The sequence below is a fragment of the Mandrillus leucophaeus genome, unplaced genomic scaffold, assembly GCF_000951045.1.
Source record: "Mandrillus leucophaeus isolate KB7577 unplaced genomic scaffold, Mleu.le_1.0 Scaffold80, whole genome shotgun sequence".
NCBI lineage: Eukaryota > Metazoa > Chordata > Mammalia > Primates > Cercopithecidae > Mandrillus > Mandrillus leucophaeus.
In genome coordinates, this window is record NW_012108697.1 from 606222 (window position 1) to 624538 (window position 18317).

The window sequence follows — 18317 nt, forward strand, 5'->3', positions numbered from 1 at the left end:
GTGTGTGTGTGTGTGTGTGTGTGTGTGTGTGATTTATTAGATAGGAGGCTGAGAAGTCCCACAATCTGCCATGGGCAAGGTGGAGACCCAGGAATCCAGGTCTGAAGGCCTGAGAACCAGGAGTGCCAAGGGCAGGATAGATGTCTCAGCTCAAGCAGAGAGGGGGTAATTTCAACCTTCCCCTGCCTTTTGTTCTATTCAAGTCCTCAACAGACTGGATGATGCCTACCCCTACTAGGGAGGGCCCTCTGCTTTACTTAGTTCACCAATGCAAATGCAAATCTCTTCCGGAGACATCCTCACAGACACACCCAGAAATACTGTTTAATTAGATATCTGGACATCCCATGGCCCAGTAAGTTGACACAGAAAATTAACCATTCCAGCAGCTAAAAAGAGAACAGCTGAGGCCTGGCGCAGTGGCTCATGCCTGTAATCCCAGCACTTTGGGAGGCTGAGGCAGGCAGATCACAAGATCAGGAGTTCGTGACCAGCCTCACCAAAATGGTGAAACCCCATCTCTACTAAAAATACAAAAATTAGCCGGGCAGGTGGCAGGCACCTGTAATCCCAGCTACTTGTGAAGCTGAGGCAGGTGAATCACTTGAACCCAGGAGGCGGAGCTTGCAGTGAGCCAAGATCATGCCACTGCACTCCAGCCTGGGCAACAGAGCAAGACTCCGTCTAAAAAAAAAGAAAAAAGAAGAAAACAGCTGAAATTGTAATGTATTCTTAAAGTCCAGGAGTAGCAGTCGAGAAACAAAGCAATCAACAGACACAAGAGAAGTCCATACTTGCTTCCTCGCTCTTCTCCAAGGGTCTCTACTAGGTGCTCACAAAAAACACTGGGGCAGGGCAGGACAACTGAGAGACTGTACGAGGCACAAAGGCACAGAATTCCCTCATCCATGAGCCCTGCTCTCACGTAAAAGTCATAAGCTGCTGGGAGAGAGGCCCAAGAAAAGATGCCCTGCCTTTGGTAGAAGGGTGAAAGCAAGAGCTGTCTGCCACTCGAGGAAGGACAGAAAACGAGCTCAGCTCAGAATATTGCACTGATACAAAGCAGAGAGCTGCCACTACTGGGGAAGGGGCCAAATTACTGAGAAATCACTGGATTCCATCCACCCCGGCAGTCTAGGAGCTCAGGGCCCAAGACCGAGGCCGGAGGATGAAAACTAAAAAACACCATCTTACTCCATGATGAGCTGTAACAAGCAACAGTCGATCACCAGGGAAGGTCAAAAAGAGCATGGGTCAGATTCCTTCTGTGGCACAGATATGAAGACCTGCTGAAATCTGAGCATGGGGGGAAACACTAAGGAAAAACCCTTCCGCAATTCAGGCCTCACATGAAGCACAAAGCAGCAGCAGCCCACTCCTGCAGCGACTGGAAGTCTGGTGCGCTGTAAGTATAGCATCAACAAATCCAAACCTAGTTCAGCCACTGACTAGACTGCCCCAACCTCCCTCCACACTGATGACTGGACACAAAAAATGTGCCTATTTCTGGATAGAAGAACGACTTATCTAAGTTTATTTTAAAGACAATATTTGGCATACAATCAAGAAATACAAAACCCACAGACAAGAATGAAAAAAAGCTGTTAACAGACTCATAAAGTTATTAACAGACTTAGATTTGAATGTCAGAACTGTCAGACAAGGAATTGAAAGTAACTATGACTAATATGTTAAAGGATTTCATGGAAAAGATAGACAAAATGCATCAAAAGGTAAAAAATGTCAGCAGAGCTGGGCACAGTGGCTCGTGCCGGTAATCCCAGCACTTGGGGAGGCTAAGGCAGGTGGATCACCTGAGGTCAGGAGTTCAAGATCAGCCTGGCCAACATGGTGAAACCCTGTTTCTACTAAAAATACACAAAAATTAGCCAGCCACAGTGGTGGGCACCTGTAATCCCAACTACTCGGGAGGATGAGGCAGGAGAATCACTTGAACCCAGGGGGCGGAGGTTGCAGTGAGCTGAGATCCCGCCACTACACTCCAGCCTGGGTGATAGAGCAAGACTCCATCTCAAAAAAAAAAAAAAAAAAAAAAGTGAGTAGAGAGATGGAAACCAGAACAAAGAGTTAAATGAAAATGCTAGAAATAAAAAACATGATATTAAAGACAAAGAATTTCTTCAACAGGCGTTGAGCACACTAGACATGGCTGAGAAAAGAATCAGTGAACTTGAAGATAGGTCAACTGAAATTATCCAAAATGAAAGACAAAAAGTAAGAAAGCACAGCATCCAACTGCCGTGAACACATAAAATGGTTAAATATACCTGTAATTTGAGTCCCAGAAGGAAAAGAGGATGAGGAGATCATGGAGTAGGATAAATATTTGAAGAAATGATGGCTAAAAATTTTCCAAAATTAACTTTTTAAACTATGATTTTTTTTTCTTTTTTTGCAGCTCACTTGAGGAGACAGACCAACACTGATTTTAAAAAAAAGAAAGAAAAAAAGGATCAAAGAAATTAAGAGGCCCCTGAAAGGATAAATACAAAGAAAATCACTCTAGACACATCAAACTGCTAAAAATTAAAGACAATGAAAAAAATCTTGAAGGCAGCCGGAGAAACTATACAAGCCAGAAGATAACTGAGTGACTTCATTAAAGTGCTGAAGAAAAAAGAAGTTATCCAATATGGATTTATATACCCAGCAAAAGTATATTTCAAAAACAAAACACTTTTTCAGACAAATAAAAACTGACATAATTCATTGCTATTAGACATGTACTATAAAAAATATTAAAGGAAATTATTTAGAAAGAAGAAATACGATACCAGAATGAAATTTGATTCCACATAAAGAAAGAAGAAAGGGCATCAGAATGTGAATAAATGTAATAGATATTGTTAAGATTTTTAACCTCTTTAGAAGGTAACTGACAGTGTAAAGCAAGGGCTGGCGAGCTAGAGCAGAGGATAAATATAGTTATATTGGTACACAGCCACACACATTCATTTATGTGTATTTTGTTTTCCTTTTTATTTTTGAGACAGAGTCTCACTCTGTTGCCCAGGCTGGAGTGCAGTGGCACAGTCTCGGCTCATTGTAACTTCCCCCTCCTGGGTTCAAGAGATTCTCCCACCTCAGCCTCCCAAGTAGCTAGGACTACAGGCATGCGTCACCATACCTGGCTAATTTTTGTATTTTTAGTAGAGACGGGGTTTTGCCATGCTGGCCAAGCTGGTCTCGAATTCCTGACCTCAAGTGATCCATCCACCTCAGGCTCCCAAAGTGTTGGGATTACAGTCCTCATTTATGTGTATTTTCTATGGCTGCTTTCATGCTATAATGACAGAGGTGAGCAGTTGCAACAGAAACCCTATGGTCTGAAAAGCCCAAAATATTTACAGGCATACCTCATCTTATTGCACTTCACTTGACTGAACTTCCTAGATACTGTGTTTTTTATAAATTGAAGGCATATGGCAAACGTGCATGGAGCAAGTCTATCAACACCAATTTTTTCCAACAGCATGTGCTCACTTTGTTTCCGTGTCACACTTTGCTAATTCTCAAACTATTTCAAACTTTCTCCCATGATTATTATGTCTGTTATGGTGATCTGTGATCAGTGATATTTGCTGTAACTATTGTAATTGTTTGGGGGCATCAAAAACCACACCTATATAAGACAGCAAACAATTTATTAGTGTTATGTGTGTTCTGACTGCTCCACTGACCAGTCATTCCGCCACCTCTCTCCCTCTCCTCAGATCTCCCTATTCTGAGACACAACAATATTGAAATTAGGCCAATTAATAACTGTACTATGGCTTCTATGTGCTCAAACAAAAAGAAGTACACCTCTCATTTTATTCTGAGATAGGGTCTTGCTCTGTCATCCAGGATAGAGTGTAGTGGCGTGATCTCTACAACCTCCACCTCCTGGGTTCAAGCAATCCTCCTGCCTTGGCCTCTTAATGTGTTGGAATTATAGGCGTATGCCACTGTGCCTGGCCTACATCTCTCATTTTAAATTGAAAGCTAGAAATGATTAAGCTTAGTGAGGAAGGCATGTCAAAAGCCAAGGTAGTCTGAAAGCTAGGCCTCTTGCACCAGTCAGCCAAGTTGTGAATGCAAAGAAATATATCTTGAAGCAAATTAAAAGTGCTACTCCAGTGAACACACAAATAATAACAAAGTAAAACAGCCGTATTGCTGATATGGATAAAGTTTTAGTGGTCTGGATAGAAGATCGAACCAGCCACAACATTCCCTGAAGCCAATGTCTAATCCAAAGCAAGTCCCTAACTATCCTCAATTCTATGAAGGCTGAGAGAGGCAAGGAAACTACAGAAGAAAAGTTGGAAGCTAGCAGAGGTTGGTTCATGAGGTACGAGGAAAGATGCCACTCCATTACACAAGAGTACAAGGTGAAGTAGCAAATGCTGATGTAGAAGCTGCACAAGTTGTCCAAGAGATCTAGATAGTATCATTGATGAAGGTGGCTACACTAAACAACAGATTTTCAATGTAGATGAAACAGCCTTATATTGGAAGAAGATGCCATCTAGGACTTTTGTAACCGGAGAGGAGAAGTCAATGCCTGGCTTCAAAGCTTCAAAAAATAGGCTGACTCTCTTGTTGGGGGCTAATACAGCCAGTGATTTAAATTGATGCCAATGTTCATTTACCATTCTGAAAAAGGATCTTAAGTCCCTTAAGAATTATGCTACATCTACTCTGCCTGTGCTCTATAAATGAAACTACAAAGTTTAGATGACAGCACATCTGTTTACAGAATGGTGGACCAAATATTTTAAGCCCATTGTTGAGACTTACTGCTAAGAAAAATAATTCCTTTCAAAGTATTACTGCTCACTGGCAATACACCTGGTCACCCAAGAGCTCTGATGGACATGTACAAAAAGATTAATGTTGCTTTCATGCCTGCTAACACAACATCTATTTTGCAGAAAATGGATCAAGGAGTAATTTCAACTTTCAAGCCTTATTACTGAAGAAATACATTTCATAAGGCTATAACTGGCATCGAAAGTGGGTCCTCTGGATGGATGGATCTGGACTAAGTAAATTGAAACCCTTTTGGAAAGAATTCACCATTCTAGGTGCCATTAAGAACATTCATGATTCATGGGAGGTCAAATATAAATATTAACAGGAATTTGAAAGAAGTTGACTCCAACACTCATGGATGACTTGGAGAGGTTCAAGACTTCAATGGAGGAAGGAACCACAGATGTGGTAGAAATAGCAAGAGAACTAGAATTAAAAGTGAAGTGAGGCCTGAAGACATGACTGTATTGCTGTAATCTCATGACAAAACTTGAACAGATGAGGAATTTCTTCTTATGGATGAGCAAAGATTCCATCTCAAGAAATGAGATGGAATCTACTGCTGGTGAAGACACTGTGAAAATTGTTGAAATGACAACAATGGACTTAGAATATTATATAAACTTAGGTTGTTAAAGCAGAGCAGGGTTTGAAAGGACTGACTCCAATTTTCAAAGAAGTTCTACTGTGCATAAAATACTATCAAAAAGCATCACACACTATAGAGAAATCTTTCATGAAAGGAAGAGTCAACTGATGTTGCAATCTTCACTGTTGTTTTAAGAAACTGCCACAGCCACCGTAAGCGTCAGCACCTGACTCCCGATCAGTCATCAGTAAGAAAAGACCTTCCACCAGCAAAAAGATTATGACTCACTGAATGTTCAAATGACCGTTAGCATTTTTTAGTAATAAAGCATTTTAAAATTAAGGTACTTTTTTTTAAGACATAACACTATTGAACACTTTATATAATAGACTACAGTGTCATATAAGCAAAACTTTTATATGCACTGGGAAGCCAAAAGACTTGTGTGACTCACTTTATTGTGATATCCACTTCTTGCATATTTGTATTATTGTGCTGGTCTGCAACCAAACCCACAATATCTCCAAGGTATGCCTGTACTAGCTATCCCTTTACAGAAAATGTTTGCTGATCCCAGCCAACAGCAGTAAGGTAAAACCAAATAACAACAAACCAATATATTATAGGATTTCTAACATGTAAAATTATATGTATAAAAACAATAGCATAAAAATGAGGAGACAGAAATGAAAATATACTATTGTAAGGTTTCTACATTACACATGAGGTTGTAAAATACTGTTTGAAGGTAATCTGTGGTAAGTTAAATATGTATATTATAAATCCTATATAAAACAGAAAAAAATTTTAAGAGGTATAACTAAAAAGCCGATAGATATAATGAAATACAAAAAAAGTATTCAGTACTAAAGAAAATGGTCAAAGATGAAAAAAGAATAATGAAAAGATGGCTCACATATAAAACAAATGAAAAGATGGTATAGCAAATCAAACCATGTCTATAATTACATTAAATGTAAATGGCCTAAACATTCCAACGAGAAGATTGAGATTATCAGATTAAATAATAAATTAAGACCCAGACATATGCTGCCTGTAAGACACTGACTTTAAGCATAAGGAAACATAACATCTAAAAGTTAAAAAAAAAAAAAAAAAGAAAAATATATACCGTAAAAACACTAATTTTAAAAAGCCAGAGTGGTTACATTAATAGCAGACACATCCAGAAAAATATTTAGAAAAAGAAATACTATCAGGAATGAATACAGACATTCATAATGATAGATCAATCTATCAATAAGACATTACAATTTTACATGTATATGCCCCTAAGAATAAAGCTCTCATACAAATATAGCAAAAAAAAGGTGATAGAACTGAAAGAAGGGCTGGGTGCGGTGGCTCACGCCTGTAATCCTAGCATTTGGGGAGGCTGAGGCGGGCAGATCACTTGAGGTCTGGAGTTCGATACCAGCCTGGACAACATGGTGAAACCTCATCTCTACTAAAATACAAAAATTAGCTGGACTTGGTGGCTGGCACCTGTAATCTCAGCTACTTGGGAGGCTGAGGCAGGAGAATTGCTTGAACCCAGGAGGAGGAGGAGGTTGCAGTGAGCCAAGACCACGCCACTGCATTCCAGCCTGGGGAAGAGAGTGAGCCTCCCTCTTGGAAAAAAAAAAAAAAGAACTGAAGAAGTCCAACATTGTAATTGGAGACTGCAGGTCTCCTCTCACCGTAACGGATAGGCAAAGTAAACCAAAAACAGAAAACAAAACAAAGCAAAACAAACCCCCCATTAAGGCTATGGAAGACCTGAATAACACAAGCAACAAGCTTGACCTAATTGATATTTACAGAATGACCCACCCAACAACCATGAAAGCACATTCTTAACCAATGTACATGGAACAAATTCCAAGGTAGACCATTTCTGAGTCATGAAACAAGTCTTAACAAATTTATAAGAATGGAAATCACGTATTTTATATTCTCTCACTGTAATGAAATTAAACATCAACTAGAGAATTTTATATAGAAAATCCTCTAATATTCAAAAAGTAAATGATATACTTCTAAGTAATAGGTAAAGTGAAATATCATAATGGAAATTATTTTAAATTGAATGACAACTTATTGTAACTTAGGAGATGCAGCTAAAGCAGTGCTCAAGGAAAAACTGGTAACATTAAATGCTTAAGTTTGAAAAGAAGTGACCTAAGCCTCTATTTTAAAACTAGAAAAAGAGCAAGTTAAACCTCAAGCTAGCTCACTGAACTATACACTTAAAATGGTGAATTCCATTGCTTATAAATGTGATGTTAAAAAAATTCCTTTAAAAAATAATTGAACTTAAAAGGAAATTCACCAGGTTCCAAAATAAAGAACACTCTGAAAACCAGAGTGATAAACACACTTGTTGATGCTACAGCAATCCAGGTAGTGGGGAAGGGAGGCAAGATTTACTCCTCTCTGTAACCAAAGGGTTTGCATTTTAAGTGGGGATGGAAATGAAGAGGTAGGTTTTGGAACTGTGATACTCACAAACACAGACATAAAACTGGCACCCTTAAAGGACTATACATTTAATATAATGGTAGACTACAACACAATTTACCACAAACATAGGGCAAAAACAAGGAAGCTTTTCTTTATTGACTTAGGCTTTAAATTAAACAAAATACAACACAACAATAACAAAACACCTCTGCAACGATCATTTACGATAAGGATTTTGGAACAGCAATATCTCTGGTGTGCCTAGCAGAAACAATCCCAAAATCTCTCTGGAAGGACACTCTCAACCCATGCACACACACTCCCATAAAGTCTCACTGAATTAACTCATAATCCAAGTTCGCAACACAAAGGACACAAGGCAGGACACAGTCTTCCTTGGCTGAGAATGGGGAGATTCAACAAGCAATATTAGAGCATACTCCCGAAGAATTCTAGATAACTGAGTTAACAGAGACTATTAGGACTAAATAGACAATAAGACTAAATAGACTAATAGACTACATAGAAAATGAGACTAAAAAATACACATAAAGAAAAACTCTAAGAAATCAGAGAAAACCTCATTAAAACCATATAGTGATAAAGTAAACATGTGCCTAAATGGTTCAGATGAAAACGTAAAATACTTTGTGGTGATAAGGATGTGGAACCATCAGAATTCTCATACACTGGTGGTACAGCAACTTTGAAAAACTGCTTGCAGTATCTACTAAAGTTTAACATATGTATACTCTGTAACCTAGATTCCAGTCTTAGAAATATCCATCAGAGGCAGGTCATGGTAGCTCACACCTGTAATCCCAGCATTTTGGGAGGCTGAGGCAGACAGATCACCTGAGGTCAGGAGTTTGAGACCAGCCTGGTCAATATGGTGAAACCCTGTCTCTACTAAAAATACAAAAAAATTAGCTGGGTGTAGTGGCGTGTGCCTTTATTTCCAGCTACTCGGGAGACTGAGGCATGAGAATTGCTTGAACCTGGGAGGCAGAGGTTGCAGTGAGCCGAGATTGCACCACCCAGCCTGGGCAGCAGAGAGAGACTCTGTCTAAAAAAAAAAAAAAAATTCCAACAGAAATGTGTGCATGTTTACCAGGAGACAAGTGCTAGATTGCTCATAGAGTATTATTTAAAATAGTCAAAATTGAAAGCTAACCAAGTGTCCATCATTCAGTAAAACAGATCAATAGTGGTAATAACTGAATAATACTAAACAATGACAATGAACAGGAAGTGGGGCCTTTGGGAGGTAATTAAATTTAGACAAGGTCATGAGGTTGGAGCCACCATGATGGGGTCAGCATCCCTCTAAGAGGAGGAAGAAAGACAAAGCTTCCTCCCTCGGTCATGTGAGGACACAATGAGAAGGTAGCCCTCTCCAAGCCAGGGAGATGGCCCTCACAAGAACCCAACCACACACTAACACCCCAATCTCAGACTTCCAGCCTCCAAAACTCTGAGAAACAAGTATGTTAAGTCACTCAATCTATGACATTTTGTCATAGCAGCCCAAGCTAAGACAGTCAAAATATGGAAGAACCTCATGAATATAACTTTGTGCAAAAGAAGCCAGACATAAAAGAATACATATCACATACTTCTATTTATATGAAGCACAAAAACAGACAAAATTACTAATCTACATTGTTACATGAAACACTAATCTATAATCTTGATGAAGCAGTAGAGGATTCTGGAGGCCTTAGTGATGTTCTGTTTCTTGACTTGTTTGCTGATTATAGACATGTTTGGTTTGTGAAAATTCACTAAGCTATACAGTTATGTGTGACTTTCTGTACGTATATTAAATACCAAAGTAAAAAAAAAAATACATTTTACTAAAACCTTAATGAAAGAGTAAGACAACACACGAAAAAAGAAGAGGCAGATTTTGGAGGAAAAAAACCTGGTGTAGAAATAAAAACAAAAGGCCAGGGCAGTGACTCACGTCTGTAATCCTAACACTTTGGGAGGCCGAGATGAGAGGATCACATGATGTCAGGAGTTCAAGACCAGCCTGGCCAACATGGTGAAACCTCATCTCTACTAAAAATACAAAAATAAAAAAATTAGCTGGGCATGGTAGTGCACGTCTGTAATCCCAGCTACTCAGGAGGCTGAGGCAGGAGAACCGCTTGAACCCGGGAGGTGGAGGTTGCAGTGAGCCGAGATTGCGCCACTGCACTCCAGCCTGGACAACAGAGTGAGTCTCTGTTTCAAAATAAATAAATAAATAAATATAAAACACAAGCGTGACTGGAATAAATATATGATTGTTAAACAGTCAATAAAAATAGGAAAAGGCATTCATTATCTGGAAAAGAGATTGGAGGAAATTCCCCAGTATGCAGCATAGTGGGATAAAGAGATGGAAAATACGAAAGAGTAATTAGATATACAATAAAACAAAAAGACTTAAATAGGATTACTAGCTGGAAGAGATGCAATATCCAAAGAAATGAAGGATGGGAATTCTCCAGAACTGATCAATATAAAAGTTCAGGTTCATGAGGAATGAGTTCCTGAGCAAAATAATTACTAATTATCTACACTTGGAAGCCTAATATTTTAGTGTTGGAGAGATTCTTCGAGATGGACTAGTCTGTCTCCTTTGTGGTAAGAATAAGGAAACTGAGACCCAAACAGATTAAGTGATTCACCTAGGATCAAAAAGTTGACTAATAGTAAAGATAGAAATAAAGTTAATATGCTGCATTTTAACGGTTATGGATGACAAAAGCAAAATAATCCCCCAACTTCAACTTTCCGACCAGTATCACTATTTATAGCAGTAATGTGAAGATATGCCTGTTCATAAAGACAATTTAGCCCACACATTAACAAATGAAGGCACTGCTGATTCAACTGCCTTAACAAATTTGCTTAATAAATAGTATTTAATGAAGAATTAGGACAAACTAGAGCTCTGCCCATACATTCCTTAGAGAAAGAAATTGTTTCAAGACAATCCCTCTTTAAATTTAACTACAAGGCCATTATACTCATTTCAGTGCATAAACCTCGTATCTATTATCTTTTCTTCTATTTAAATGTTTCAGCATTTTACAGTGCTTTTGAATTACATCTTTTTCTATAATATACATCATGATATAAGGTAAATTACTTACTTTCTTTAAAACAGAACAATTCACCATCTAATTGAACCTCAAAATGTTCATTGTAACTGATACAAATTTCAAACTGGTCAGGGGACATAAAATGTACTGAAGATCTGATACAAAGCACTCTTATTTAATACAGTAAATCATTTCTGATGATGAGTCAATGGTTTGTTTTAATTTAAGTATTTAAGAAAAAAAAGACCTAGTCAGTACAGGTAGAGGAAAGTATGTTTAGCCTTTATTCGCATTTCAAAACTTTGAATTTGCAAAGAGCAAATTTCTATTACATAAAGGTCCTGGATTTTAAGACTATAAATAAAATAATTCTATGACTTTTAACAACTTTTAAGACAATATTTTTCAAATATAAAAAACTTAAAGTGTCAAAATGAAGTGATTTGGTATGTTCCAGGTTGAAACATTTTCAGATTTTTAAAACCTTTTACCGTTTTCTTACAAGTAAAACAACTTTATTACGTCATGAAGGTTTAGACCTAGAAAAATATAAGACACAGAAATTTCTTGAATATTTTGACAAAAATGAAAAAAAAAATTCAGTTGGAATTTAAATACCAGACTATCAGGGAAAACTAATTTGTTTTATGAATGAGTCTTGAACTTTTCAGAGTATCTCAATCAGTTTCAACTGCTTGTAAGAGCGATAAGATTTTAAAGTTTCAATAAATTTTAAACTTTTCATACTTATTAATCTGACAACGATAAAAGGGGAAGAATTATTAGAATTGCAAATTTAGTTAGCAAAAATGAAAATTAAAACTATAGTTAGCAAAAATGAAAATTAAATCTAAAAGGACAACAGACCATGAAAAATCCTTCTATCAAGTATTTACAACACAAATAACTCATGCAAATATGTACAGAAATCATTAAGATATTTATTTATATAAATGAACAAAGTATACATATAAATCACATAAAAGCAAATCAGAAAAACTTTGATTTCTCTCCTATATTTACTAAATTAGAAACAACATATAAAACCCCTACTCAAATGGTAACACTGTAAAATGTTACAACTCTTTGGGAATGCAATAAGGCAAACATAAGTCATAAAGTTCTTCATATTATTTCACTAAATAATCCCCCTCCCAGGAATTTATCATAATCAAATTTAAAACTACTTAAGTATTCAGCAATAGATAAATAAGAGTATGAAGTAATATAATTAAAATAATCATTATCACAACTAAATACATATAGATAATATCAAATGAAAAAGTCAATTTAAAAGTGTAGGTGCCTTAAGACTATGTGAACAACAAAAAGGAAAACAGTAATATAAAAATTTAAATTCTAAAGTTACTACATTAAGATGGTAGAGATAACAGTAATTTTCCCATTTGGCAAAATTTCCTTCAGTTTTAAATATAAAAGAAAAAGGGTGACTATCATTTTTAAAAAATTGTCAACAATCTCTACTCCCTCTATTAGTAAACTCTATGTGTCAATTTTTAAGTTGAAAAATACAGCAGAAATACCTCCGATGTGTTCTAAAACCTAAGTATTTTTCTATTTGGACTTTAACTTGCAATGGAAGAGGACATACTGTAACCTGTACCATTCCAACAGGCAGGCGCAGCCACTGCCACCTTTGGTTGACACACACTGTGGGGCACCGGATATGAACAGTTTTAAAACTGCACATTTTCATTTTATGACATTGTGTGTTTGGTATGTTATGTTAATGCATCATGGTATTAACATTCTTTTTCCTTACAATTTTGTCTTATACTAAGAATTGTTTTAATGTTTTCATTTAAAATATGTTGCCAATATGCTGAAAATGCTGTACTGATGCATATATAATATTTTACATTGAGTTTAAATTGGGTTAAGCACAAATAAAACTACTTTAGTTTACATATTTTAAATTTCAGAGTTAGAGATGACAAAGTAGAAAAACACCTTTAAAAAGAAAGACAAAGCATAAACATCTAAAAACTTGTATTTTATGAAATTTCTCATGAGTCTTCCTTTTGAAACCGTATTTGAGTAAAGGAAGAGGGATTTAATGTTTCCACAGACTGGCTGCATAATATATTGCTTTCCCACAACAAAAATATGAAGCACTCATTATATATGAAGTTTACTATTATAATATGGCTGCATTTAAAAAATTATGGTAAAGAGGGATAGGGAACTTTCAGAAAGCTATCTGAATGAAAATGTTTGAGAAGAACTGTTTTTAAATATTTAGAGCAGAAGAGCTTAGCTGGAAATGCAAGGCAGCCATCTCAGCATCTATAAATATCTCTGGAAAGAGCAAACAAAAGAAACAATGTCATCGGGATAACGCCCTATAGAGAGATTTAAATAAATACTAAAGAATAAAGTTTTTAGTTGAAGACACATTCTTTACATTTTAAAAATGATGTTACTTAATAACTTGGTACAAAGTGCTTAACCACGTTGAAATTACCATGAACATATCTCATAGCTGCCAAAATACAAAACTATAGGAGCTGTCTTCTGCTCTAACGGTAGGAAGGTGACTTCAGTTATTAGTCTTCTACTTACATCCTGTTAGTAGTAGCAGTAATAATTTGGTTCATTTATAAATATTATCAAAGTTTATTCATTTCCAAGATCTAAACTAACACAGGTATTACTAGATGATGGCCATTTTATCAAAGAAATGTTTTTAATAATAAACTCTCCAAAACACAAGAAAGAGATCAATAATGGCCACTTTAAACAACTTAAAGAATTTCAATAAAATGAAGCCACCAGGAAGCCTAAATAAAGTAAAAATAACACTAAATTATGTTCATTTTTGTGAAACTAAAGAAACATGGAGCTCACACATTTTTTCTTTGATTAGAAACTTGTTCAACTTTTTCACAAGACACAAGACAGATCAAATTCAGAAAGTTAATTTTTCTGAATCTAATCATATTCATATTTTCACAATACAAAAAATCCTAAAAGAACACTCCACAACACAGCAAACAACTGAGCAACTGCAAGGCCATTTATAATGCATAGCAAATAAATTATATGCTATTGAAACTATAAATGATGGACGTTTTTCTTCATGCAAAAAAAAGAAAAGTTAGAAATATTGTTTGTCTTTTGAATGTAGCTTGTCATTCTGCATCTGCACACAGGATTCAAATGTCAACTAGAAAATGATGATATTCCCAGGTCAATCTCAACACGTCTTAATTACATCATCTTCTCCCTTTGGCTCATTTAGAGTTATATATTCACAGCTCAAAACCTGTTCATTAGACTTCTCAGGTTTTGATTTTTTAAGTGCCAGCTCTGCTGGGAAAAGAGATGAGCAATGCTCAAGAGACTGTGCAATGTCATCAATTGTCCATTTGTCTTCAGGAAGGGCATGTTCTTCTAGCGTAAATGGTCCCTGTTTGGTTCGGGTCAGCTCTAGCACATTGGCACAGGAAGACAGTTCTATGGCAACAAAAGGTGGAGAAAAAATCCAGAAGATAATTGATTCAGTATTTCATAGTCTTCAATTGTTCAAATGACCGTACTCAATTCAAATCTCTCAAAATCACCTAAAAGCACGAGTATAATAATCTAAGAACCAAGAGCCCTGAGATAAAGAAATGATTAAGTAGCAAAATAATACTTAATAATCCACCTTATAAGCTGCTTTAAAATCAACAAAGAACTTGCACATGTTTCTGTTATTTAATTCATGCAGCAGCCCCATGAAGATTACCCTCACTTCACAGATGAGATCGTATGACCTGTCCAGTGCAACAGCTGCCAGTAAATGGCACAGCCAGAACCGAAACCTTCTGGCTGTTTATAAAGACTACGGCTTCCAGTTCAAAACAATTTGAAAATAACTTTTAGAAGGTTAAATCTTTTTTTTTCCCTATCCCTAGTTTGAGTTAAAATCTTTTGTACTTGAAAAGATGTTGGCCCTAAGTTCATTATTCCTGTCTTCATTTTCTGTTCTCTGTTTCTCTTCTTTCCCATTACAAGCATTTCACTGCAGCTGCTGAGGCTGATAATTGCAAGCCAGAAACCTACAATGCTTTTAAAGCTGAAGGCAGCAAGAGTTCAGTTCCTAAGGCCAGTACTCAGAAATAAGAAAAACGGAAAATTCCCTCTTCCCATTGAAAAGGAGTATTGCTCTCTAAATGATAATTCATAATTCATTTTTATGCTTACCTTTTCCAATGTCACTGACCAAGCTTCTGATATAAAAACCTCCTCCACATTCAACATCTGGAATGTTAACAGTGACATAGTAAATTGCTAACCTCCTATGAAATCCACTTTACATAGAAATGATGCCCCTAAACAAATGTAAAAATGCACTATGCAAACAATTGAGTGATAAAATATTTATGCACTAAAACATAAATTATTCATCCAGTAGCATATGCGTTTGTGAGATTGAAAAGTCAGAGTGTGGAGAAAGCAAACAGCAGAAACTCATGAACACATTTTAAATTAACTGGCAAGTCATACCACTTTAATACTTCAGCCTTGTTCATTTAATAGGTTTTAAATAGTTAGAAATCTCAGCTTTGCTATCATGAGCTGTAGATTTTTAAAAATATTTTCAGATTTGTATGCCTTGTTCATTTAATAGGTTGTAAACGGTTAGAAATGGTAGCTTTGCCATCATGAGCTGTAGATTTTTAAAATATTTTCTGATTTGTACATTCAAAAAAAATACAACCAACCAACCAACCAAAAACCCCTTTTCACAGTGACAAGAATTATGTTTGGGGTACTGCACTACACATGAAGAACTCAGTTTATTTAAATGTTCTCTTGGAAATACTCCTGAAGAAATCATAAAACAACTTAAAATTATACAATGTCCCAGAACTGAATGTAAATCTAAATATCTTCTTAACACAAGTTTATTGGTTAAGAACAGGGCTCTCCGTTATTTTTATTCATCAGCAAGACTTCCTGAAAAGAGCTGCCACATTTCCACACAAAAGGACTACATTCTAGCTGCTTCAAGTCTTACTGGTACAAATAAAGTCATTTGGGAGAATTAATCAAAACTCACCACCTGGGGATTTTAATCACCCCCCGCTTTCTTCAGTCAGCTCATGGTTGGGGGCCACTGCTGAGATTAAAAGTGGGCACTGGGATGAAATGCAGGTGTGCTAGCATTCTTGCATGATATTTGGCTTGAGTGAAAAGATAGCTCTTTTGGCCTGTTATGCTCTCCCTAGTCAATAAAGTATTTCTGACTTAAATGCAATCTGAAAAACCTGAGTTTTTCTTGCTTTCATAGAGAATATCTACTCTGCCAAACCAGCTGCTTCATTTTCATGGAATGGAGTCCAACCTTTTTAAGCGTGTTTTTTTCATTATCTGTCAAATATTTTAGAAGCAGGAACTTGAAGAGACAAAGTGACTTTTTTTCCCAATGATACAAAACCATATCCTGCAGAAACATAACACAGATAAAACAATAGTGCCCATCAAAAAAAGCAATACAGTTTAGATTAAAAGATTTGGGGACATTATTTTTAAAAGGAATCCTATTCAATCCACTGTGAAATTAAGGGTAAGCCCAATTTAAAGGAGTCTGAGGATTAAGAACTACAGCTTTGGATTCTTCACAGATCTTACATGTTAACAACTTTCTGCAGCCAGATCATAAAATTTCCAAACAACAGAAATGAACTTTTTAGTGTTTACATTTATTTCAAATATGTATTAGAAATTAAAATTCATAACTTGAATTTAAAATGTGACCATGTATTCAAGAATACATTTCTGACTTACCCGTTTTTTCCATATTTGCAGGATCTTTAATAAGTTATAGGTGGTGAAGAAGGGGGTGAGGGGTTTCTTGTCCAAAAACTAAAAATGCTTTGTTTTCAATGGAAAACTAATGTCAATTCTAAAACTGAATGTATGGGGTACTAGCCAAGGAAAAGCATCCAAAAGATAATAAAAACTAAAATTTAAAAAGTATATACTCCTTACCTACTCTTCTCTATAGAGATCTAAAGTATGTTACTTTCAACTTTCTAGTAAGATAACATAGTACAATACATGAAACAGCCTAGTTAGAAAGGCATTTCTCAACCTCCATATAGCTACAGGTGTCTCATTAAATGTGTTACCAAAAAAGTATGAAGAAATCCTAACTTTCCTTAAATTCAAATTTTAAAAAATCTCCAACATCCTACAGATCTATTAAAATGACACAAAAGTAGCCAAATACAAATCAAAAGTACATGTAAATACAAATGATTTCAAATTTCTCCATCTTACCTAAGGTGAAAAATGGTGGCTGGAATTTTTGAAGGGAGATACTGTACACAGTCACTGGCCTGGCAGGTTTTGCTTCTACAACTTCACCTCTCTTCATCAAAGTCGAAAGTCTCTGTCCATCTTTCTTTAATGCAGAATAGCTTGTGAGATGAGAGAAGGAGAAAGGAAACGAAAGGAGAGCAAGAATTGAGAGGGATTTGGAAAGATTGAGAGATTATGATTCCAGATTTGGCATGGAAAGGAAGGATGACTGGCAGTGCTTGACAATGAAAATCCTTCTGAAAAATGAATGAATTTTTAATTCTAACCTACTCCATAATGCTGTCATGGATAGAGTTTCTAAATATTTCTAAGGCTGATATAACCTCATTCTGGCACACAATAAGCAGTGTTACCAATTTTATTCTTTAATCATTTTTCTGGAGACGATCTATTCATGTCTTGTCCTTACAAGTCCTCATTCTGTGTTAAAGGCACAAGGAATTTAGTAGACTCTGGTCATAATACTTTCAGCTATATTTCCTTGAAACAATCTCTACTATAATATTCATTTTTATATAAGTTACCAAAACATTTCTAAGAAGGTAATAAGCAAATAATCTACTTAGCGTACCGTAGCTTTTCATGATGAAATTTTACTAGAAAACAAAATCCTTGCAATAATCATAAAAAATACTAAAACAATCTTACACATAAATATAAATAAGTTTAATTTATTTTAACAATGATCCAAAATTATGTTTATGCAGATCTTGCCAAAATTTTTAAATTTTTATATTTGAGGCAAAAATCATGAAAAAGCATCTCCTCAGAGATATTTCAATGTTCCTTAAAAAAACCCAAGCTTCTAAATACAAAATAAATACTAAAATCTAAAAAAAAGTCAGAAACTTATCCTGACATATCCTTTAACCAATTCAGCCATTTTTTAAAAAAAGGCAATTTGCTTGAAATGGTAATGTGCATGAAAATATGGCTACATGGTATTATGATCTGAATGCCAAACCTCCAAATTTATATGCTGAAATCCTAACCCCCAAGGTGATAAAATTAGGAGGTGG

The 18317-nt window shown here is 35.9% G+C and overlaps 1 protein-coding gene across 2 annotated transcripts in view; it reads right to left on the reverse strand.

The window, feature by feature from the left end:
• Window positions 1-11882: 11882 nt before the first annotated feature.
• Window positions 11883-18317, reverse strand: part of TRUB1 (TruB pseudouridine (psi) synthase family member 1) — a 39452-nt gene continuing 33017 nt past the window's right edge. For both annotated transcript variants that reach the window (XM_011967489.1, XM_011967488.1), the window contains 3 exons: window positions 17257-17396; window positions 15175-15231; window positions 11883-14442 (listed from right to left, as the gene is read on the reverse strand). In XM_011967489.1, coding sequence (XP_011822879.1) covers window positions 14183-14442; window positions 15175-15231; window positions 17257-17396 — 457 coding nt within the window. In that variant the 3' untranslated portion in view covers window positions 11883-14182. The remainder of the gene's footprint in view (window positions 14443-15174; window positions 15232-17256; window positions 17397-18317) is intronic.